General features: G+C 48.1%; 1 protein-coding gene across 3 annotated transcripts in view; it reads right to left on the bottom strand.

Annotated features, from left to right (window-relative positions):
• The window catches only part of JAKMIP3 (Janus kinase and microtubule interacting protein 3), a 50,830-nt gene extending 28,336 nt beyond the window's left edge, over positions 1-22,494 (bottom strand). For all 3 annotated transcript variants that reach the window (XM_086751704.1, XM_086751705.1, XM_086751706.1), the window contains exons 1-4: positions 22,442-22,494; positions 12,255-12,399; positions 4,103-4,344; positions 488-985 (exon numbers count right to left, since the gene is read on the bottom strand). In XM_086751704.1, coding sequence (XP_086607830.1) covers positions 488-985; positions 4,103-4,237 — 633 coding nt within the window. In that variant the 5' untranslated portion in view covers positions 4,238-4,344; positions 12,255-12,399; positions 22,442-22,494. The remainder of the gene's footprint in view (positions 1-487; positions 986-4,102; positions 4,345-12,254; positions 12,400-22,441) is intronic.
• Between the last annotated feature and the right edge of the window lie 843 nt (positions 22,495-23,337).

Below are 23,337 nucleotides of genomic sequence, written 5' to 3'. Positions count from 1 at the left end.
GGCCTGCCCGGCTCTCACGTGAAGACTTCACTCTCTGAGGGAGCCCCCTCTCTCAAGCACTATGATCCAATTTAACCTCTCCAACAAGTTTCCAAACACATGGGAGGAACACTCCAAAGCCATGAGCATGTCTATTGCCTTTGAGAGTCACGCTGTGCACCCGAGAGCCAAAGGGTTGGGTCAGAGGCATTGGCCAAGGAAAGTAACTGTTTTGTAGAGTCCCCCTAACCAGTCAGTAACACAAGGCAAAATGTGAGCAATATTAATAGGCACTGACGTGAATAAAAACGTTCCTTACAAAACATCCTAATTGTTTTTAAAAACCATTTTGACATCTCTACCAGTAAACGTAAAAGATTTGAAGCAAGCTCCAGAAGTGCGAATGCCCACCCTTATCCATTCATCTGAGCCGAGCACTGAGCTTCATTTACTCGCTATGAATAACACAAGTTTTAGTAAAAACATAGATGCAGAGAGCAACACGTACCAGTCTACGAATTTCCCTCTCACACTCCCTCTTAATTCTGCTGATTTCCTCTTGATGCAGGTGGTACACACTCCTTATCTCCGCGGCTTTAATTTTGTCAGCTTGGATGACCATAGTTAGAGCCTCCTCCACTTGTTTCTTAGCTCCCTTCAGCTCTGAAATTTCTTGCTGCATTTTTATTTTCTCAACTTCAAACCCCTTCTTGGCCTCCTCCTTCGCCTCTGTGAGCAGCACTGTTTTCACCTTGTCTGGAGCCCCATCGCGTACAGCATTGAGAAGGGTCTGTAGTCTCTGGATTTCATTATCTTTAATTTTTATTACTCTAAGCAGTTCAGCCTCATGCTGCCTCAGAAGTGCTTCTCGAACAGCTTGGAGCTCCTTCATTTTCTCTTCATGAAGTTTGACTTTGAGCTCTGTTACCACCACTGTACTTTTATGCTGTTCGTGCTCTTTGATCTGCTTAACTTCCTGATTTTTCTCTCTTTCCAACTTGCTGACCTACAAGGAAAATCAAACAAGTATTTTTAATCAACAGAATGATTAATACGAATTACAACATTACCTACAAACGGTACGGATCACTTTACAGCATTAGAGCTTAACGTTGCATGTCTGTGCCCCAGACGAAAGCCAGTCAATCAGTAGTACCTCACGCAGAACTGCGTATCCGGCATTTTGTTCACTCTTTATGATCAAATACTTTATTACATATTAAACATCACTTTTTAAAGGAGGCTCCAGGTAAAACGTGGGTGACCGAGCTCTGCTGCACAGCCTTCATACCGTAGACTTAGAAAAGAGCATTTCCGCTCTTGAAGCATTCCGTGTGAAGAAAATACACATTAGAAAAGGTTTTTTACAATTTACGGCAAATACTTTCAACGCACTGCCACGGCTGTCGTTGGACTTGAGTTCTGGCAGGTACCTGTGGGGATCTTTAGTGACACAGTCAGGATATTTGGGGTTGCAGAAGACTCTACATCTGCCACAAATACTGCGGGCACGACTCTGCCTTAGCCCCGACAGATCCATGCTCTCTCCAGAAGCACCAGCGAGCGTTCCCCTTGTCATTGATACAATGAAAACCGCCGGTGGCAATGGCTCGGGTCCCTAGGATACAGCCCGTCTCTGGGCGGCCGTGGCTGTGAACCACCGCGCTCCGTTAGGCACCCGCGCACAGCCCACTGTCCGCGATCCTGGCCGTGGCCCCGGTGAACGTCCAGCCCTGCCCGGGAGGTTTGCGCACACACCAGAAGAGCTGGCAGAGTTGGCAGGCGGTCGTCAGCGATTTTCTGGGCTCCAAATGAGAACCAGGGGTCTTGGGGGAAAACGCGACCCCCTCAGCGTTTCACTGACGCGGTTGCTGCGTAACGGCAGGTATTGCACCAGAAGATACTCCCAGTGTGCGTCTGCAGCGGCACTTGCAGCATTTGCACAGGGCAGGAAAGGCAGAGCAAACAGCCTGTGCACATACTTAACTGCAAAAATTGAGCGTGTCTTCACTACATTGTATTTAATTACGGAAGTGCTTATTGGGAAAAATGTTCTGGTCAATTCCGTGCAGTAAAGATGCATTTTTCTTCCGCAGCTGACACAATAAGGTTTCCTTGCTAAGAATACGCCTGAGCCTGCCTCACAGATGAGAGCGCTGCAGAACCAACCATGCAGGTATAAAGAAAAAACTGTGACATCACAGAGAATTCTTTTAAAGAAAAAGTAACTTGTGAAAATAAGAAAAAGCACGCTAACACATTTGTAGAAAAGACCTTTCTTTCCCTGGAAACAAGCAGACATATTTGCATATTTAGAAAAAAGCTAAATAAAAGTGCATCATTGTAATTTTGCAAATTATTGATATTGAGGATGAAAGCCTAGACACCACTGCTGATTTTAGCACCGTACCCTATTATTAGAATTAAATAATAATGCCTTGCAATCTTACGGACTCTTTAATTTGCCCAGTTCAGTGCCCTAAAAGCATGAGTTAACACAATACAAACAAGTATCATAAATTTATGCCAGAAGCACAAAGCCCAGGTGAATTAACCATCCGTATCCAAACCCTACAGGAAGCGGATGCTCGGAAACCAGGCTAACGTGTGTGTCACTGCTGCTCGAAACAGCCCAGTGTTTACGGTAATGCACGTTCCGCAACTAGCCAGTATCTTCTGGAGTAAGTCTGGGTGCTTACTTTATTTTTCAGCTGGGTATCTGCAGAAGCTCTCACACCACATCCCCAAAAGAACACATGGATTCAGAGGCCAAGCCATTCCCTTGGCACGCGCAGGCATGCAGACCCAAGCTGCACTGTGCGCACCTGCGTATGTAGGACATGAACAGCTCTGCACAAGCTACGGTGAAGCCCCAAACAATTGCACTTTATCAGATGTTTTTTAAGCAATGAATTATTCAGTACAAATAACTAGCTGTATCTGACCGCAGAGGGTCAAATGACTTTTCAGTTTAAAACCATACCGTAAACTCAAAAGAAGCCGTGATGAGAAGTAGCTGGGGAGGGCAGGGAGAAGGCAAACAGGATCCTCAGTCTTAAAACCACAAATGCTGCTCCACAACAAAAGGATTAATAGATGTTCTATTTATATATATATATATATATACATACACACACTCTCCCTTAGAAGCTTCCTTAAAAATCAAATTCATAATCGACAATGCCTAACAATGATGCAAATTAGTGGGAAAATGCAGAATATCATTCTGTCCCTGCATGGTAATGCATGTCTCTATTAACATTCTGGAATTAAAAAAAACCCCAAAGTTTATCAGTAGAAACTAATTTGGGGGATTAGGGAAAAGGAAATCAATTTTTCATGCCCTCCCTGAGAAGTGGTCTGAAGCTCTTAAAGGTGAGGCTCAAGCTGCACGAGCCGCTGCTCTCAGGGTGAAACTGTGGCTCCGTAAACTCTGGCAGTCAGAGCAGGAGGCAGAGCTGAGGCTTATTACCGCACATCTGGAAATTGTAAGCAGCCAGTCAAAGCATAAAATCCAAATGAAATTAGTGTAAACGTGAAAGAGAAGAGTCAGCAAAGACAATTTCTGAATAACACAGAATTTCATTCAAAACCCGCAACGTAGCCATCCTCACAAACAGGTAAATATTTACTAGAAAAATTTGTAGCAAGAGAAACAAAGGACGTGGACAGCTTTCAGCCCACTGCCACGATTACGCCATCTGCTTTGAGCAGATGTTTGATTTTCCAGATCTGTTGCTGGCATTTAGCGACATGATTTTTCAACTTCGTTTCTCCCTGGATGGCGGGAGCAAGCGCGCTGCCCGGTCGCAAGCCCTGCCCGCCCGGGGCCTGGCCGTCCTCCCCGCTCGACGTTCCCACCAAGAGCTCTGTTGCCGAGGCACCCGTGCTTCCTGAGACCTTTTGTTCCATGTGCTCGTTATAAATACAAGGGAACAATTTAAAAACCTGCAATGAAGGGGTCACCTCTCGTTTCCCGCAGAAGGCTAGCTCCAGGTGCACGCACGCTGATTTACTGCCAGAGCTGTGTACCGGTCAGCCACGAGCGGGGCAAACAGTGGTCAGCCGTCACAAACAGCAGACTGGCTTTAACAACTGGGGAAGGAAAGGAAAAGATGCTCACCTTGCTCTTCTCTTGCTGCAGCTCTATCTGGATGTCGGTGAGCTTGGCCCTGAGCTCTTCGTTGGCGGCCTGCAAGGCGGCCAAGGCGTCCGGCTTCTCCCCCCTCGCTCGGCTGCTGGCGCCCTTCTTGGACATGGTGAGGCCGCGCGGCAGGGAGGGCAGTCCCGCCCGGAGGCCCTCGTCCCAGCGCTCACGCGGGGCTTCTCGTCCGTGCCTCCGGCCCGCTACATTTTCTTCCTTGCCTGGAAGGAGGGAAATCACACACGCAGTGTCAGAGCGCCGAAGGCGGGCAGGCAACGCAACACCCAAACGCAGGGCGAGACACAAGACATTGCTAGGAAGCACGAGGTACAGGGGCTCTTCCCTGGACAAAGAGCTAGACACATTGTCAGGTGTAATAATATTTTGTATTACACCTTGATAGAACAAAACATTTAAATCACAAACTATAAACGCTTTCTGTCACGCCATTTGCGCTGGAATTCACGCAGTGCAGAGGACGTGGATGTTTGGGAGGGACGACCAAGCACCCTCCTCTGGCGCCGTCACGGCCTGGAGACAGCAGCGGCTGGGAAAACTATCTTCGGTACACGCAGAATACTTGTATGTTCTTTTAAAAAAAGTCTTAAGAGAAACAATGTTTGGTTTCCTAGAAATACTTTTCAGATATTCGTGATGAAAACAATGAAAGTTAAAAAAAAAAAAGGAACTAGCTCCAGAAGCAAGTGGAGATTACCCAAAGGCAGCAGCAGCTTTCCACACAGGAGTGTGCGGTGCATCACCAAACCGGCAATTAAGATCTATACAGGCTTGTCTAAGTCTGGCAACAACGTAGGAGTTTTATTCCCACTAAGAGGTTTTGAGTCAAATCCAAGCAAACGAGACTGAGACAAACAAATTCATCCTATTGAATGGTGGAGAACTGGGCAAAAGTGGACCCAGCTTCACAGAATTCGTCAATGTAGTTGGTGCTCCACGCCCCCATCGATCCCAACACATTCCTAAACCAGACAACATACACTATTTGTGAGCAAAGCATACAATATTAAGTGCAGTGCCAAAAGCTACATGCACTTGGTGATTTTAATTTCAAAATTCTCCAACAGAGACCTTGCCCAAGAATAAACAGCAGCGTCATGGAAGCCTTTAGAGACCGTGCCCAATTTGGAAGATCACATTGTCAGTGAGACGCAAAGGTGCGTCACAATCAATACTATTAAGGAAAGGGTATAAGAGCTATTGAAAACTCATACCCTGCAAAACCCATATTCTACCTTAGTGTAGCTGTCAGGCATGGGGAGCCTAAGAGCAGGACACAAACTCACTCCAAAGGATTTGCAATCTGAGACAAAGACAGATAAAGGTAGGGACAAAGATGGCATTTTTTATCTGTTAATGCCATTTTTATGCTGCATCCATCTCATGGTTCAGATAACTCTACTGGAGTTCTCTGTAAAAATAAATAATTAACCTATTCATCAAATCAAATGAAATCCCTGTGGTCTGTGAGTTGTCTGCACAGAGGTGAACTTGACGGACCGCATCGCAGTGTCTCCTAGCAGCTGCTTAGACCAGCTGACAAGCTCACACAAAAGATACGTGTCCACGGTAATGCCAAATGGGGAAACACCATCAGCAAAGAGAAGGGTCAAAACAATATTCATAGGATTGGATGATCCTTAAAACTGCACGGGGTTTAAAGTTCACACACAGAGGAGGTAGGAAATCCAGTGGTGTAAAGGCTCTGTTTTCAAGAAAGTTCTCAGACAAGATTTGGCCCAATTTCTGACCCAAGGACGAGGATAACATGGTTTTGTTGTTTCAGAGCAAATAGCAGAACCGATTGGGAATTTTACAAAAACATATACATTTACAGAAGAATGAAGAATGTAAAATCTAATGAAAAAATGTGTCACTGGAAAACTTCGACTTACTTAGATAAAATCACATCCCAAACAGATTATGTGTATTTCTCAGTACTGGGGTTCACTTTTAACTGCCACTACATTTCTAGTTTGAAGTAAATCCTTGTTCTAAAGATACAAAAAAAATACACAAAAAAGCTCAAATTTGGGAAAATACTTCCAACCTTGTTAATACTAAGCTTATTAATGCGGATAACAATGTTTTTGTGTGATGCATTGGTTTGCTCATCATGACTCAGTCAAAACCAGAACAGAGCAGCACTGTCCCCTGTCCAAGCACGGGCAAAGAGGCTTAGCAGGTCAGGGCAGCTGCAATAACAGCGTAACATTAAATAACAGTAGAATAACAATATAATCATAATAGTAAAATAAAAGTGTTATGATAACGATAATAATAAAAAAACAGGCAGAGAAAAAAACGGGGAAAAGAAATAACATTCCTGGTATTAGCTGAGCAAAGCAAGGCAGTCCAAACATCTGAACTCTCCTGTTTCTCAGTCTGATACGTGACTTTGTAGCCCGGAAGTTTCTATAAAAAGAAATGTGTTTGGCTGGTCAAAGAAATAGAAATAAATACAAATTTACAGACACTGCCTGAAAAACCTATAAACAGGAGCAGACGTTCTTCGCATTTAAGATTCTTGCTTTGTGTGAGAAGATGCAATACAGCAGCGATCTACAACGGAGGGCTTAAAAACCCTCTTTATGGATAAAAAACGGGGCAGGCTGCAGCCACGGGCACTGAACTCTGCCCGCTGCAGTGCGTGAAGCGCTTGTGCACATTGCAGTCATTTTATTAAACAGTATGTTAGCATGACAGATGCCGTAGGTGCAGCCAGGTTATTTCACAACCTGAAGAACGGAGAAGCAGTACAACACAAGCCTCAGCAAGCGGAACGCCTGCCAGAGCCCGCAGTCGCCCACCCTCAGCCAAGCTGTGCCAAGGCTTCGCTGGCCACGGCCACCGCCCGTATCTGCCATCCGTCCCCAGACACCAGTGCCTCCGCAGGCCCAGCCGCGGCTCATCTCGACGTGTCCCATGGGAAGTCGGAGGTGACACAGGAAAGGGGACAGCACCGATGCTACAGGCTCGCACCGGCGCAGTGCGGGTGAAGGGGCTGACACTGGAAATGTCTTCCAGACTGGAATGCCAAAGCCTTAATGAGATTTTCCCAGAGAAAAATCAGCTCCGTGGCCAGTACTTAAAGCCTGCTGCAAAAACGACTTCATAGAAATTAGCTGAGGGCTCTTCCAGTTAAATCTTTAGGGATGAAAAGGGACATAATGATAAAACCTGAATGTAGCCAGGAATAACATCCAAGGATTAAGAGATCCAGATGACAGGAATTTGATCAGCCTTGGTAACGGTCTGTCTGCACAAATGAACTAATAGCAACAAGACCTGCAGAACGATGGAAAACGGTTCTGCACGCTGCGCTTCCCAGCACAAAGACCGTGGGGTAGGCAGGGAGGGGTTCTCAGAGTAAGACCTGCAAGAAAGGAGTGCACGTCCCCGCTCTCATGGTAAAAAAAGGCTGTTTTCCTTGTGGATTTGCTCACACGGAACGGGAAGGAGCCTGTGGGGGCAGTGGCTGCGGCAGCCTTTCCACAGACACTTAGAAACCGGCGGGGATGGAAGCGCTGGTCGCAAAGTGGCAGTGCCCACCAGTGACGCTGGGCTTGTCCCTGGCTACGGCAGAGCCCTGGCCGGCAGCAGCCGCCCCGGCTAGCAGGGACCCCCTGCTCGCCCCTCCCCAGCTGCGCGAGGCACAGGCTGGAGAGTGACAGACCAGAGGTGACCCGTCCTCGCGGGCTCCTGGCTGAGGCCCAGGGGGCTCCCGCTTCCCCTCCCCACCACCAGCAAGGCAGGGCCCAGAGCTCTCTGTGCCTACTGACCTGATCCTGTGCTTCCCGGGGGATGAGGGGAAGGAAAATCAGCCTGGGACAGAGGAGCCTCAGCGTTACCAAATGCTCACTTCAGGAGTTTAACTGTAATTTCACTTTATTCTTATGAATGATTTCTAACATTCACGAAACTTCATTGATTTCAAGTTTCACCACCAGTTTGCGGTGTGGGGTCAGACCCCGGCGCAGGAGGCAGGGGGATGGGTGCAAGGGACACGGGGGAGCAGGAGCCCGTTCTCTCCTGGCGTTCCTGCATGGCCCAGAGGGATGTGGCTTCCTCACCCTTAAACGGCACCTCTCTCTTGGAGCTGGGCATCACAGAGGATAAAAATACTGCTGAGAACGGGAACAAACCAGGGGGAAGGGCATCCCAGCTCCCTTCTCCCAGCCTCTGGCTGCAGGCAGGGATCATGCCGCATCCTTTGGGAGCAGGGCTTCCTGTCAAAAGCTCTCAAATGGCCGGGTCACTGTACTAATTGAAGGGGGAAACCCAAAAGCAATGGTTTTATTTCAAGAACTGGTGATCAACACAGAGGCCCTCTCCCGTATCCATTGTCCTGCAGGCCATAACGGGATTTGCAGTCTGGAGCCATCGGTCCATTTGGCATATGCTGGGTTGTCATTCCCAGGGATAACAATGGGAAATCAGGCTGGACAGAGTAAGGCAGCTTTCCAGGGATAACCATGAGCTTCTGTGTATGCAATGGGACAAGAATCATTGCTGGGAACCGCAAAATTAGTTATTTGTATTAATAAAAGTGCCGGTTTTGTAACACAGAGACAGCAGCGGCTGCTGCGGCACGCCTGTGCACAGAAAAGCCATCTGGGGACCTGTGGACAAACGTGAGTCTTACAAGAATATTTCTCCCAAATACTGGGAGAAAAGTCTTTCCACAGAAAATGTTTCCCAGCCAACACCATTGTGCTGCTACAGAGCGCAGCAGAGACGGTCTGTCGTGCTGGCGAGGGAACGTGAGCCTGCCGCTGCCAGGCGCTCGGTGCCCTGCTCCACAGCGAGCTCACGCGCGGTGAGCCCAGCCGGCCGATGCTGAGCTGCCAAAACTGACCACAGACCCTGAAAAAGTCCCGTCCCCGCAGCTAACAGACTGTGGGGACATTGGAGTGCTGGGAAGTGCTGGGCAGGGAAGCCATTTCCTATAAAACCAGTTACGTTGCCTTTGCATTTTTTTTTTTGCACGCGCAATGAGTTATGGAGAGGGGGACATGTATAAGACACATCATCTTAATAGAACAGAAAGGTCTTCATATTCGTGATTCTGGGAGGATGTATTATGCATATGATTCCTGGCACGTTTGATATTGAAAATAGCATTAATAATGCATCATACGCTGCCTTCAGCACGGCTCTTCATTCTTTTTGCCTCCTGACTTGCAATTCAGACATCAAGGCTAATTGGAAAATGTGTTTTCTAGATAGTAGTTTCTGAAATCAATGTTTCACTGCACTTAAAGATAAATTCCTACCCAGACTACCAATATTTTAAGCCAAACATAGCTTAAGCAAAACACAATTCTTACAAATCCTGAAAATTTCAAGTGTATGATACAGCCCTATGAACACTGTTCTTTTCTACTTTTGACAAATCGTTATAATTAATTAGTTTAGACAAACCTTTTTGAGTCTCTGGTGCATCTCAAAATATTATAATAGAAAGAAAATGTAATATTGCCTATGGCTGAGTTCCCACTTCCTCATCTGAGGAAGCTCTTCTTGAGTAATCTCAATTTTTCATTTAGATTTCAGCAGTCTGTAGGTCTGAATGCAAGAAAATGGGTTTTCCTCTGAAAAGGTATTTCATGGTAAGCCAAAGTGCTCTGCCAATGCTATCACATCATGTGCTGGGTTTGTGGCTTGGATTTTTTTTTTCCTGTACAAACAATTGTCACATACAGTACATTATTCACGCAGCTGCAATGTGAGGAGAAGAAAATCTGTTGGAAATCACACAGAAAGATACAGTAAGCAGGTAGCATGTCTTGCAAGCGCTGAGATCAAGAAATAACTGCCAAGCCCCGTATTGTCACGTACGTATGGTTATGTGCCGTATTTCCTCTATGCATCCCACGAGGAATTTTTTGTCTGTGCTGTTTAGATAATGATAAAATTGAGACTAAATTTTTTTCTAAAATACAACCAAATGTGGGTAACTCAACCCAAACTTCCCAAGCAGCATACCTGTCTTAACCACACTTTTGCTGAGAAAGTTCCAGGTTCGGAACAAAACGTCCCACCAAAACTGGCAGCAGACAGCAGCACAAGCAAAGCCTGAGTGCACAGAAGACTCATTCAGATGCCGAGAGACTTGCGTTCGGGGCCCTGCTATGGATCAAGTGCTCACTGCGAAATACTGTCTTGTCTTGAAGAAGAACCACCACGCACTCCCACACGCTGGCGAATCCCTCGGGGGCCGCCCGCACGGCAAAGGTAACGCACTCCTCTACCAGCGGCCGGCTGGGTCCGAGCAAACCTCAGCTTCCACAAGGGAAAAACAGAACCAACCAACCAACACTTCCCAGTGTGAAATAGGTTCTGAAACCGATCTTTGATGAAATAATATCTTATTTAAATTCACAACACCAAACACCGCCTCCCCCAAGCCCCACCACGCAGTCATGGCTCTCTGCAGATGGAAGTCCAGCCAAAGTTTTGTTGGGATTAGATCCATTCCAGCAACAGCTTTAACAGACCCATGTCAAATCCTGACTGACCTGAATATTTAGCCAAAGATTAATCCTTCAACCACAGTCAGCTTTAACTCGTTGATGGGCGGACCATGTTTACAAAACCCAAGCAAAATCCTGCACCTCGGAAGCGATGCATCCGTTGCGTACGCAGATTCCTACATGCAGGCTGACCGTGTGCGTGTACGTTACCTGTCTGCATCACACACATGCGTGTCTAAATCACATCCACTGATTTTCCACCGTAAGTTTTACAGTTTGTTGGCTTTTTTTAAAATGTAAAACATAGCTGGGTGTCTATTATGTTAATAGTTTATAATAGAACAGAAGAGTTTAATAGAATTTCCGTACCAGAAGACGTAATTGCTACTACATCTCAACATGCTATGTTAACCCCACAAGTTTAAAGTCACCTAAGCACGTCACCTGTTTAACTTTTACATCTCCTACGGCTAAATTGCAGAAAGTGAAATAATTAATTAGAAACAGTGGCTATTATGTAGGAAGCTAATTTTCTTTTTTTCTCAGATACTCCAGAACACTTAAGGTACAAAAATACATCGGAGTCATTGCAATGATATTCCAACAGTACACCTAGCCAAACTCTCAGTTAAACTGGAGCAACTCCGAATAACTCCACTGCTTTGTGGAGGATTGTTAGCAAGGAATGCATTTCAGACTTAATTCTGTCAGCTTAATATTGTGTCATGCCATTATCCGGATCACAAACAAACCGTCTGAGTAATGCCATCCATTTTTCCAAGGAATTCATGCCTGTATAATTAACTACAATCACTGTAACACAGATGGCATCGTATGATCCAAAAGCACTTTATGGCAGCATTTAAAACATGTTATTAACATCCCTAAATCACTATTTAACGCTACCTCTCCAACCCTCTTCCGCATGAACACACAACACAGCTGGATTGGAGAGTGGAAAAGGCAGTATTTAATTGCAGCACTGTTATCAAAGATTGTCAGTTCTTGGATTTATTCAATTTATAAATGAGCTTGAAAATAACAGACTCTACTGTGACAACAAAAACACTGCCTTTAGATTTCAGAATTAAGACTAATTTCCAGAATGAGTCATCCTCATCAAGCTCAGCTTTGAGGAACCGGGCAACGTGGAAGGACACTGATGGGGAGGAACCTTTCTGGAGGCTGACCATGGTTACAGAAAAAAGACATTTCTATTTGACAGCTTTTTTTATTTCTCAGTAGATGTGTCCCCACTTCTAATCTAAGATAAAAAATTACACTTAACAGCAACAGACAAAAATTTGAATGGAAGGTTGATTAGTCTCCCAAAGGAAAACATTTACACGTTGTTAGATGCCCATCAAGCTCTAAGGAAACGCTGCTCCTTCAACCTGAAAAAACTGAGCATCAGATTATTTCTAATCTGATTTTTCATTATTAAACACCCTAGTTTAAATAACCTTTTCTTGCCAGTTGCTGGGACTCCCCTCCCTAACTTCAGCCCATCTCTGCCCATTTATTTAATAGTGAGCCCATAAACTGATTTAGAAAGAAGGCAAAGCCATGATCAAAGTACCAGACTTGTTGGAGATTTACTGCGAGGATGCTTTAGGGTTACAGGCTGCGGTACCCACCGAAGTGACAGCGCAGAGGACTAACACCATTCCACTCCCACAAACATCTGCGTGACGAGGGCGGTCCTGGCGGGGGCGGGAGGTCCAGAATCTCATGGAATCAAGCGTGAGCCCTCCAGCATGATCTCAGATGGGAAAATGGTCCCTGGGAAAGAGCACGAGAGCTTTGGGTGAAAGGGAGATCTTCTGCACCACAGCAACCGAAGGGACAACGTGCTGCTCTTCACACGGGGCAAGCTTCTGGCACGCACACTGCTATGGAAGAGAAAGCTGAGAGAGATAACCAGTTCAGAGATGAGAAACGAGTTCAGAAGAGAGGTGTTCAAACATCGCTTTACCATTCTTTAAGATTCAGCACTCAGTATCACACAACGGGCCTTCTTAAGGTTTGGAGTGGGCAGCACTGAACGAATACTCACGGTGAGAACAGGAACTGGCACGGGAAAACCGTAATGAACACAAGTCACTTACAGGTATTGTCACAGAATTAGCTGGAATTACTTTGGGTGTATGGATTCCTACCACATGATAACATCATAGCATGTGGAAGGGAAATAAAAAACAGTTCTGGAAATTATTATGTGCTCTGGGGGTTATTAACTCAGCCTTATACTCCTTCCTGAAGGAAGCCGGCAATTCACTACGTTGGAGCTCTGCAGGATTCGGCAAGAGCAGTGCTTTTTAATTATTGCTGTTCATCCGTGAACCTTCAATCTCTCCTAATGAACTGAGAGACAAGACAGCAGCGTAAGATTTTGTCTTTTTAAAGGAAAGCGCTGCAGAGAGACACACGTAAGAGGCTGGAGTTACACACAGATATGAAAGACAAAACAAGAGCATTACTGCTGTCAGTTTTAGTTAAAAATCCGAGGCTTTCACAAGTCAGAACAGCAGTTCTAAGCTGGAGTAGCACCAACTTCAGCAACACCAAGTCACCACTGCTCTCCTGCAGAACCGCGGCTTCCCACTGCCCAGCGGCAGCCACAGCGGGCGAACCTCCTGAGTGTGAAGTTATACAGCCAGCTTGGCCCCCCCAATACAATTTTAGGCCTGGGCCGGGCCAGGTGTCGCCCCTGAAGTCTGCAGAGGTTTGATGACAGCCGGAGACACCCCCCGAGCGTCCCAGCTACGGGCCAGAGCCCGCCCAGCGCTTCCCTCCACAGCACCCCTGTGTGTCACCCCGGTGCTCTGGGCAAACTCTCTCTGTAAATTCCCAACAGAGACACCAAGGAAGGACACAAGGCAAACCTTCGCTGATTTGTAAATCTGGTGAGGAGATCAGAACTGCTGTATTTCCCTTATACACTTGGATATGAAATAATGGAAATATATATTTTTTTTAAACACCAGAAAAGCTCTTGAATTTACCACTAGTACCCTCAGGGCCACCAGATCACTGTTCAATATGAACTGCTGCATATCTAATTATTTCCTAAGTTTTCACAGATTTCACAATTCACCCAGTAAGCAGCACAAGAGCAATGCCTTCTCACAGCTAATAAACACGATGAAGAAACAAGAAGCCAAAATACCCAGTTCACTGATACCGCACATTTTAAGTTATGCACTGAACAAAATACAGGTTAAGAGAAAATACAAAAAATACTTAGCAAGCAGAAAGGGATTTGAAAAAAAGGAAAATATATTGTTAGTCAACTTCAAACAGGAGCTCCCATAGATCTTTAGATAGACTGCATCTCTGCAAGGAGTAAGGATGCTAGAGAAGGAGGATGCAGCTGGGAACAGCCGTACACCTCGCAGCCTCACGCATGGCTCGGTGAAACCAGGCACTCTCCATCTGTCCCACTGGGTTACGGAAGAGGCACTTGAGCCACGTTCCACTTAAGTCAGCAGGTAACCTTCCATCCACTGCAACGACCCAATCATTAATACACTCGGAAGTCAAAAACAAGTGCCTAAAAGCCGCTTCTCCAGAGCTTCCATTTAACAGGGAAAGATCGTCTCTTCAGAGATGGACCAAACCCTGGATGGTGTAAAACATCAGAGAGGAGCAGAGTGCCAGCGAGGCGCGGGAGTGGGGGAGGCGATGCGTCGCCACGCTGACCCCGGCGCAGGAATGGGACTGTCCCCCAGCAGCTCTGCTCCGGGCAGTGAAGGGTGGCTGCAGGGCTTCGGCCAGGCAAGGCGAGAAGTGTTCTCGCCTGGGCACGCGGCTGGCTCCTGGGAACACTTGCTGGTCCCTCTGCCCTCCTTGGGCCACCAAGAGGGAGAGGAACGAGGCAGCTGTGTCAGGATAAACACTAGAGAATAAACAAGTTGTTATTTATCCTCAGAGCTGGAAACAGGATGATTCACCGGAGCCAGCCGTCCCAGGGTCGCTGCTCTTTTCCTAGGTATCTGCCAGTCTCTGCGGGCAGAGGGACGACACCCCTGAGCCGCACACGGACACAAGCCAGAGGGGCCTCCCCTTGCCCGCTCACCTCCAGGGCAAGGGCAGCTGGGATGTCAGGAAAAACCAGAAACGTAGTCAAAGAGAACCAGGACAGCAGCGTGAGCTGAGTGCATTGAAGAAAAGCAGTATATAAACTTTTAAATATAATATTTAGTCCATGTAATACCAAAATTAGTCTATTTCCAGATGACTGTGGAAAACATTGCCACCTTGAAAGAACTTCACGTGTGAAAGCAAACGTATATTTAGCCACGGCAGTACCAAACACAAGTAAATTAACCTCCTTTTCATAGGTTTTGGGTTTTTTTTTTTGTATTTGCTTCTGGTACATAGAGGGCCGATCCTGATTTACCCCTTTTGAGGAAATAAGCTGTCAGCTTGGAGAGCAGAACGTGCTCCTGTAAACCAGAGCCTGGCCCGGGCACTGAGGTCCGCAGACAGGACCCCGCTGGCACTTGTGCTACGGAGCGAAGTCACGAACCAGCACATCCTACAGCCCACAGCGAGCACCGGAGTACGCAGCACTTACACAGAAAGGGAGAAACACTCCAGTTTTAGCTGGTTAAATACATACTTCCAACTACAAACAAAAGATCAGTTTTTAAAAAGATTTGAAAACGAAACCAGCCCAGCCCCTGGAAGACGACTGAATAAAATCCTAAAAGCAAAATGCTCTCCCAATGAAACCAAAATCCTAACGAACCTCGAGTAACAAAGCTCACGGTCTGAAAGGAGAGGCAGAACGGGTGGGAAGGGAAACGCTGCAGGCATGGAGGAAAACCTGCGCTGAGGAGCGAGAACTGCCGGGCTGACGTGGAGCAAACCTCAGTCCGTGAGGCTGCGCGGAGTCACCGCCACGCTGAGGGCAGGCAGGGGCGGCGATGCTTCACTGCTGCTGACCTTGTCAAGGTAATTTCTGTTAGTAGGTGGCTCTGCATTAACCAGATGTACACGGCTGAGAATTTTAAGCTATAATCTGATTTTTTAAAGCTGATTTGAGATGCTGCACCAACCTTTCTAGTCAATTTGCCTGGCATGCAGATACCCATTTCTCTGCAGTTTTGCAGGACAGAGCAGTAAGGGGGTTTAAGACTTCCTTGCACCACGGCCAAACCAGACCTGTCCTGAAATACTTCAGGCTTTTAAGGGGAAAAAGGGTAAGGGCTGTTTCAACCTAACTCTAACATTTGAAGTCAAATGATCCATTCCTCTGGGAAAATGTTATTTTCAAACAGGAGCTCTATAACTCTCTTTTAACCAAGACTAACAACCAGAAGACAGGCTGACTTTCATGGAAACCACATTCAGTGTGTGTACATTGTCATATCCAAGAGACAATTCCAGTTTCTAAAAAGCGTAACATAAACTGACCCTCCTAATGCTACACTAAATGTAACAGGCATTACATTGAACAGCAACACAATTGGACTAATTGTTTTAACTACAAAAACAACTGGAATGAGCGCGGTGACCACCCAGACCATGCGTGTGCACGTGATGGAGCGTTAGCAGAAGTTACACCGTGCTACAGAGCCTCCTGACACCAGGAGCGAGAGTGACAAACGCACACAGCAATAGCACCACACGGCTCCTGGGGCTCTGCACGCCTACAGAAGGCATCCAGGGACCAATACACAAATCATTTAAACCCCACAAACCCCTACCACAACAGTAACTGCGTAACCGTTGTCACGAGTTTCCTGGGACTGACTAAAACCCAAGGGCAGCTCCGCGAGCTCTCCTGACCTTCACAGCTCACCAGCACACAGGAGGGAGAAGGCACCCCTGGGTGCGCGCTGGCACGAGTACCGGCGGGCGCTGCAGAGCTGGAGTTTGGGTCGATTTGCTGGTTCTGCTGAGGGACAAAACTGGGGCAATCTCAGGATACCTAAGTGTATGGAAGGGTCTCTCATTTCTCTATTGCGTGGGGGGAAAAAGGAAAAAGAAAAAAAAGAAAGAAGAAAAACAGAAAAAGGGGAACCTCAGCGGCTGCTTCTGCTCGTGCTCTCTATTGGGTCACTAAAATTCACTTGCTGGAGTTCACTTCGGTGCCTAAGTCACCCACGCTGTATGAAAGACCTGGGGAAGCATTCTCACAACCACCTGTGTTACAGAGAGGGAAAAGCTGCAGAGGAGCTCTTTCCTAGCTATATGTTTACTGTGGCATCTGGGTAATCCAGGATTTGAATTCAGGATTTTCCAATCTTTTAGCCTTCTGCACTCACGCCTTCAGAGAAAGATGCTTCTCGCATGGGCTGCACGACACTGATCTTCAGCTAAGAGGATGCGTCCATCTGGCTTCTGACTTTGGAGCTGACTACTGCTCTTAAGAGCAGGGAGGAGCGCACTGCGAGCGGAGGCACTGGATTCTGCCTGCAAGAAGCCGGCCGGATGCCCAAGACACAAGAAATGGTGGGGCCTGTATCCCTACCAGCTGCTGCCACCACAGCCAGGCAAGTTTTCCAGGGGCGGCGGAGGGTGGAACTGCGCGTCTGCAAAGCTGCGACAGACTGGCGATGTGCAACAGCACCTACAGCAATAGCTGTGGCTGCACTGCTCCAGGGAAGGCAGAGTTTGTTAAAGTTTTAATGAAAAATATGTAAGAACTGTGCAAACACACACAGATCATGAAAGCCATGAGAAGTCCGTGCAGATGTGCTGACATTCCTGTGACGACCGGTACAGACAGGTACTCACCAGCAGCCAGAAGGGTTTCCCAGCCTGAAGTGTGAGCTGCGTCTGGGCTAGCAGACATGACCTCGGTGAAACTTTGTACGCAAGTGGGTAAAAGATGTGAGAGTGCAAATCTGGAATCTCAAGGTCATAGCACATACGTAAGGGTTGGGCACTTATGTAATTAGCTGCTTTAAGCAGATTGATGTCCACGACAATTTAGTACCGCGGTGTGTAAGAAACAGCAGTCACGGATGGGGGACAGAAGCAAAGGAGGAGTCACTACTAAACTGGGGAGTTCACAGCTGCGCGCTCCACGGACCAGCGCTAGGGCTGGCAGTGTTTGGTATTCTGCTGGCAACCTGTAAAAAAAGAGTAAAGGGCAGGACATCAAAATCCGCTGATAATAGAGGACTATTTAGGTCAAGCAAGATAAGAGAGGAATATAAAGCAAGAAAAGGAAGGAAAAAATCCCTAATAATCTCACATTAGAAAATTAGGTAACTAGGCAACATGAAACTCAATATGGGAAAGTAGAAGATAATCTATATTTAAAAATACCATTTGACATCTCCTGCACAGAGATTTAGAAGGAAAGATCAAGTTATCACTGAGGACATCTGTTGTGTACACAGCTAGGTAAATAAGATATCAGACTGTAATAGCAGGAGATGGGTCGTAAGATGAAAAGCATTATAATGTTGCAGAAAGAGAAGTTGTAGGTACTCATCATTACACTCATATTCATCTAAAAGAAACCAGGTAATAAAGGAATCGGGATCTGTGAATTTTTTGACGAGAAATTAAACAGGCAGTTATCAAATGACTGATATTACATAGGCGAAAAGGACCTTTCATTTACTTTTTCACACTAATGCAAGAACGGGGCACTGGCAGGAGGTAGTTACACGATTTTCCCCCTGGAAAGATGAATCTTCCATTTTGCATCACACACCACCACCCCTGGGAGCGGCCCTACGTCATTCTGCAGCTCTGGGGTCAAACCGCCACCAGCCAAAGTCAATGGGGGAGAAAAACGCTGCCGCCCCGAGTCACAGCGTGCGGGGCGACAGGGCAGAACCGGCAGCATCCAGCCCCAACACAACCCGTTACAGTGTTTATAAAAGGTGCAACCGCAACTCTACTGGTCGTCTCCTTGGGTTTAGTTTCAGTTAAGAAAGCTGCAGCCCAACAGGTTTTGCTGCAAATGCCTCCCAAGTGTTGCCAAGAGCAGAACCACATTGCTCTGAAACCCCTGCTTTGAGCAGACGTGGCACAAACCCTTCACAAACGAGGAGCCAGAGCATCCCCTGGGTGTCATGCCGGTACCAATGGAGCCTCTGCCGCAGCCATCAGAAAACATCCTGCAACACAAGCCCCCCGAGGTGGCCTGCTGCAAACGGTGAAGCAGAACGCGGAGAGACAACTGTTCCCCTGTGCTGGTGTACCTCCTACACCAGCCCTCCAAGGTACAGCCTTAGCAGATCCTACCTGCCCCAGTCTGTTCCGGCTTTTACGCACGCTGACCGTGGAAGAATGCTAAAAGAAATATCATTAAAATTATACAGCCTGTTCTTTGGAGCGCACAGGCCTTGTTGGTGCTGGTTTTTTTTAAATGCCCCTAGTAAAAATGACTGCAGTTTCACTTTATTTTCAGCCACATATAATTAGTAATATCCAACTTAATTTCTCATGGTTAGCTATCATTTCTGTACAGTTCTGGACATATAATTAAACTTCCACATTGCTTCACTTCTTTGGAGCATTCTCCCTACATAATCAAGAGCTCTCCAGAAAATAACTCTGGATGCAAAGCCATCACGGGGCGCCATCCGCAGCCTCTCGCATTGTTTCAATCAGGATTCTCATTTCACTCTTAATTCTACTTCTCACCCACCACGACGAAGCCCAACCACCCCCGTTCAGCTCCGATGTGCGTGGATGAACCCACGCTGACCGTCCGTGGAGCCTGTGCAGGGTAATATTCTGCTCTAGTGCCGCCTATAAATAGGGCCGCGGAGCGTCGCCGTCTCACCATGGCGCGATAAGGAGTACAGGGAGATCGTCCTCATTTCTCCTAACGTCTCACCTCAATCCCAGCTCACATCATGTGTGCGTTACAGAGCTAATGTGTCTCTACTTCTGTTTTTAAACCTGTATCCCATTAAATCACCCAATAGAAAAAACACGACGCTACATCCTCTTTGTAGCAGCAGCACAGGAGCATCCCAGGTGCACTCAGGCTGGATCCGCTGCTTTTGCGGTCTCCTGCGAGCACCGGCATCACCTCAGGGCTGCCCGTCCAGGTTCAAACAAGTGTCAACACCCAGCACAGCAGCTACAAATGATTGTACTAAAATCTCAGACGCTGGACCCAAGGGTAGGCTGGATGCATGTCTCCCTTTAGCTGTGGAGCTCCACGACAGAGGGCAGATGTGAACAGGAACACAGTTCACAGGTGTTTTAAGGCCGTTTTGTTTTGACAGGCTGAGAGGAGCAAGCACCACATGCACAGAATCAGGCTCAGAAGTTTACCTCAACATTGCCCTGAATCAGGCTATAATTAGGAAAGAATTAAAATATTTACATGGCCATAAAAAATACGTACACTACGTGCAAGACAATATTTTTTCCTTGACAACAGTTTGCTGCTGCAGTATAATTCAAATTATGATCCTGTTCCTGCTGAAGCCAGTGACAAAATCCCCCTCGTCAGAAGGCACAGTTACATAAATGATGTCGTGTTATGAACGCAGCACCACAGAACGGGAAGGAGAGCGCAGGCCCGTGCCACGGACACCGCCGGGCCGTGCAGGGCCCTTCACCCCAGCTCCACGCCCTTCCCACAAGAACATTCCCAGCTGCTCCGGCGGCGGGCAGCTGCAGGACAGGCCCTACACTCCGCTCTGCCTTTGCTTTGCTAAAATTCATCAGCTGCTTAAAAAAAAAAAAAAAGGTCAGGAAATTAATTTTGGAAAAAAAAAAAAATCTGTCTTCAATGAACTTTCAGAGCAAGTCGTGGCTCCCAGTCCAAAGTGCTGTGCCACCTCCATCCCACGCAGCAGCACCGTATTCCCGTGGGACTCATACTTCCCTCGCCCAAACTGCCCCAGGCAGGGCAAGGCCAGGAGCCCGGACTGAAACGAGAAGGTGCCTTGGTCCTTCCATTTAATGAGAATATTTGCCCTCTGGTTTATATTTTTTTAATTTCTGTATTGAAATCCTATCGGTTCTTCTCTCATCTTGCTTTGCGGAAAGGCCAGCGGACAGGAGAGATGTCCTGGTGAGACAGCCTGGGTGTGGGCCCGCCCGGGCGAGGCCGAGAGGAAAGGGAGCCCAGGGGCTCGGGGATGCGGGAAGGGGGGCCGGGAGGAGAGGGGCCGGCAGCGGGGCCGCGCCAGCTGGGCAGAGGGGAGCAGGCCCAGGCCAAGTGGCGGAGCTAGGCGACGCTGATGTGCAGGCACAGGAGATGCTCTGCATCCCACTGAGACCGATTTCGGAGGTCAGGCGGAGATCCGGCTGTGGAATGCAAGTGGAGCTGGTGGGACAAAACTGCAGATGATGTGGGAGAAAGAGCAGGGGTGCAGGTTTCCAGGGTGCAGCAGCCCCGGTTTGTTTGCTTTGCCAGACGCTCACTCTGGGCCCGCACAGGTTACGGCCCCGCTGCCTCCCGCTCTCCTGCCTGCAAAATCCCAGGGCCCAGTGCATCCCCGCTGCCTCCCGTGCTGATGCACACACGGGATGGCAACTTCTGCTCCTGCCCGCGGGAAACGACAGCTCATGCTGCAGCGTCCTGCGAGTTTGAGCTGGGCTGATTACCCGTGCAGCAGCAGAATCACAGCCCCTAAAGATATCGCTGAGATTTTAATTTGCTTTTCAAAAACCTATTAAAAAGTGCTTGGAAAACATATATTCAGACCTAGCATCTTAAGTTTAATATTTGCTTTTGAAATGTTCTTATTCTTAAAATACAAACCTGCATTTTACAAGTAAAGTGACCACAAATCACACGTCCATGTCTGTATTTGAAATCATAGCCGAAGAGTATTTTGCTGCCTAGATAATGAGTATCTTAGCAGCGTTTCAGCTAAACCAGAACTACTTTCAAATGTCAAATGCCACGTTTTAATGGTGACCGGTGAATGCTCCTGAGTCCCAGTACTAGCTGCAACTTCTCTGTTTTAAGGAAACCTAGCTGCCGTTCCTCCAACAACCGTAGCTGATCCAAATGTGTTCTCTGGATTTGACACCCAGTTCTGTAGGCTTAAGAAGATGAAAAAGCTTCAGAAAGCAAACAATCTTTGATTGTGCATCTGAACCACTGAAACACAGCATAGAAGCAAGTATAAATAAAGCTGTTACAACTCCCGCGAATAGACAAGAGTGCAAAGCCTGGAGAAGCACCAGGCCTTGGCAACGGGGAGGTTTATAAACGCGAGGAGAGCGGAATCGACTCGGGATGCTAAGGCTGCTCAAACAGAACATCGTTGGCTGCCTCACTGCAAGGCAGGTAGCAGCAGCGGAGGAAGCAATGCGCCTGGCTACCCCACCGTTCAGCCTGTGAGAGGAAAACCACCAGCCTTTCCCTCTCCAGCAAGAAGAAAGCTTTCCAGCCACGCTGGCCACCTCCTTCCCCACACAGCCGCTCCTGTTCCCCGCCCGGCAGGTACGGGCTTCCCCGAGCCGCGGTGCTAAGGCCTGTGCAGGGGTATGGGGACATGCACCCAGAAGGAGTCCTGCAAGAGCAGCGACGGCCACGGCCCGTTTCCCACGCAGGACTGCGCGCTGCCTTCAGGGAGGGAAGGGGCTACCGCCGTGATCTGCCCGGCGCGTGCCTCAGAAGAGCCACGCGCCCCCAGCCCTGCAAGACAGGACTGTAACTGTACGCTTCTACAGACAGAATTAAACTTACAATGTACTTCAGTGAGATTTTAAAATCATTTCAGGCAAGAAAGGCACTCGAGAAGGATGCTGGACAGCCTCTCCTCACCTCTGCTCCGACTCCAGCAGCGCGGCGTCTCCCGGCTTGTCACAGCTCCAGCTCCGAGGGGGCTGTGACTCAGCAAAGGGAGCAGCTTTTTATTTTTCAGATGGAACTTACCAACCCGTGCCAATATTACGGGGAGGATCTGCTTCCTGGGTCCGCTTCTCTGCCAGTCTCTCCCGAGATATTTCCACCGAACCCTCCCCGTCTGGTTACGTTATCACAACAGGAAACAGTTTCTTTGGGGAAACATCAAACGCAAGCCTGCACGGGAATCCGGCTGCGTGAGAAAGAAAAAAATCCCAACCTCTCTCTGCAGCGTATTTAAAAGAAAAGGTGGCGTCTGACAAGCCTAGGAGTTCTGCTGCTCCTAGTCAGACGCCCTGCGATGTGCGAGCGTCAGCGGCGCAGCAGATCGGCGGCAGAACAGCCCCCTGCCTGCGAAGCCCCTGGCCGGCTGGCCGGGGAAACCGCCCTGGGAGCGAGCCAGCCACCACCCACCGTTCCTGCCCTGGCGTCTCTGCCCGCTGAAAGCATCCCCCGGCCCTTCCGCAGGCACAGGGCAGCTGGAGGGCGGCGGGTCCATCAGGTCTGGGCCGTACACCCGAGAAGCACCCATCCCACGCGTGCTTTCCTCTCCCTCTGGTGTCCCTGCCCAGAGGATGCTGCTGTATGAGACGCACAGGGCTCCCCCGAGCCGCAGGAGCCCACAGCAGCTCCCGGCAGGATCCGGGGTGCTCCCAGCCCCACGGCATCAATCCTGCAAGATTATTTTCCTTATCGAAGATGTCCTAGTTCCCCAGTACACCAGATGATACAGAACTGACTGCAGGCTGGGGGGCTGGCAGAGGATGCTCAGCACAGGGAGGCTGGGAAGCGCCCGTGGGGCCGGGGGTGCCCGCAGCCCGAGCCCCGCCTCACCGCTACCAGGGGAGCCCTGTCCCTGCCCGCTCCCCGGATCTGGCCCTTGCAACTTAAACCCAGGCGTAAACGCAGCTGTTCAGATGAATGAT

Source organism: Chlamydotis macqueenii, chromosome 7, assembly GCF_036417535.1.
Source record: "Chlamydotis macqueenii isolate bChlMac1 chromosome 7, bChlMac1.mat, whole genome shotgun sequence".
NCBI classification, from domain to species: domain Eukaryota; kingdom Metazoa; phylum Chordata; class Aves; order Otidiformes; family Otididae; genus Chlamydotis; species Chlamydotis macqueenii.
This window is presented reverse-complemented; position numbering and strand designations above follow the sequence as displayed.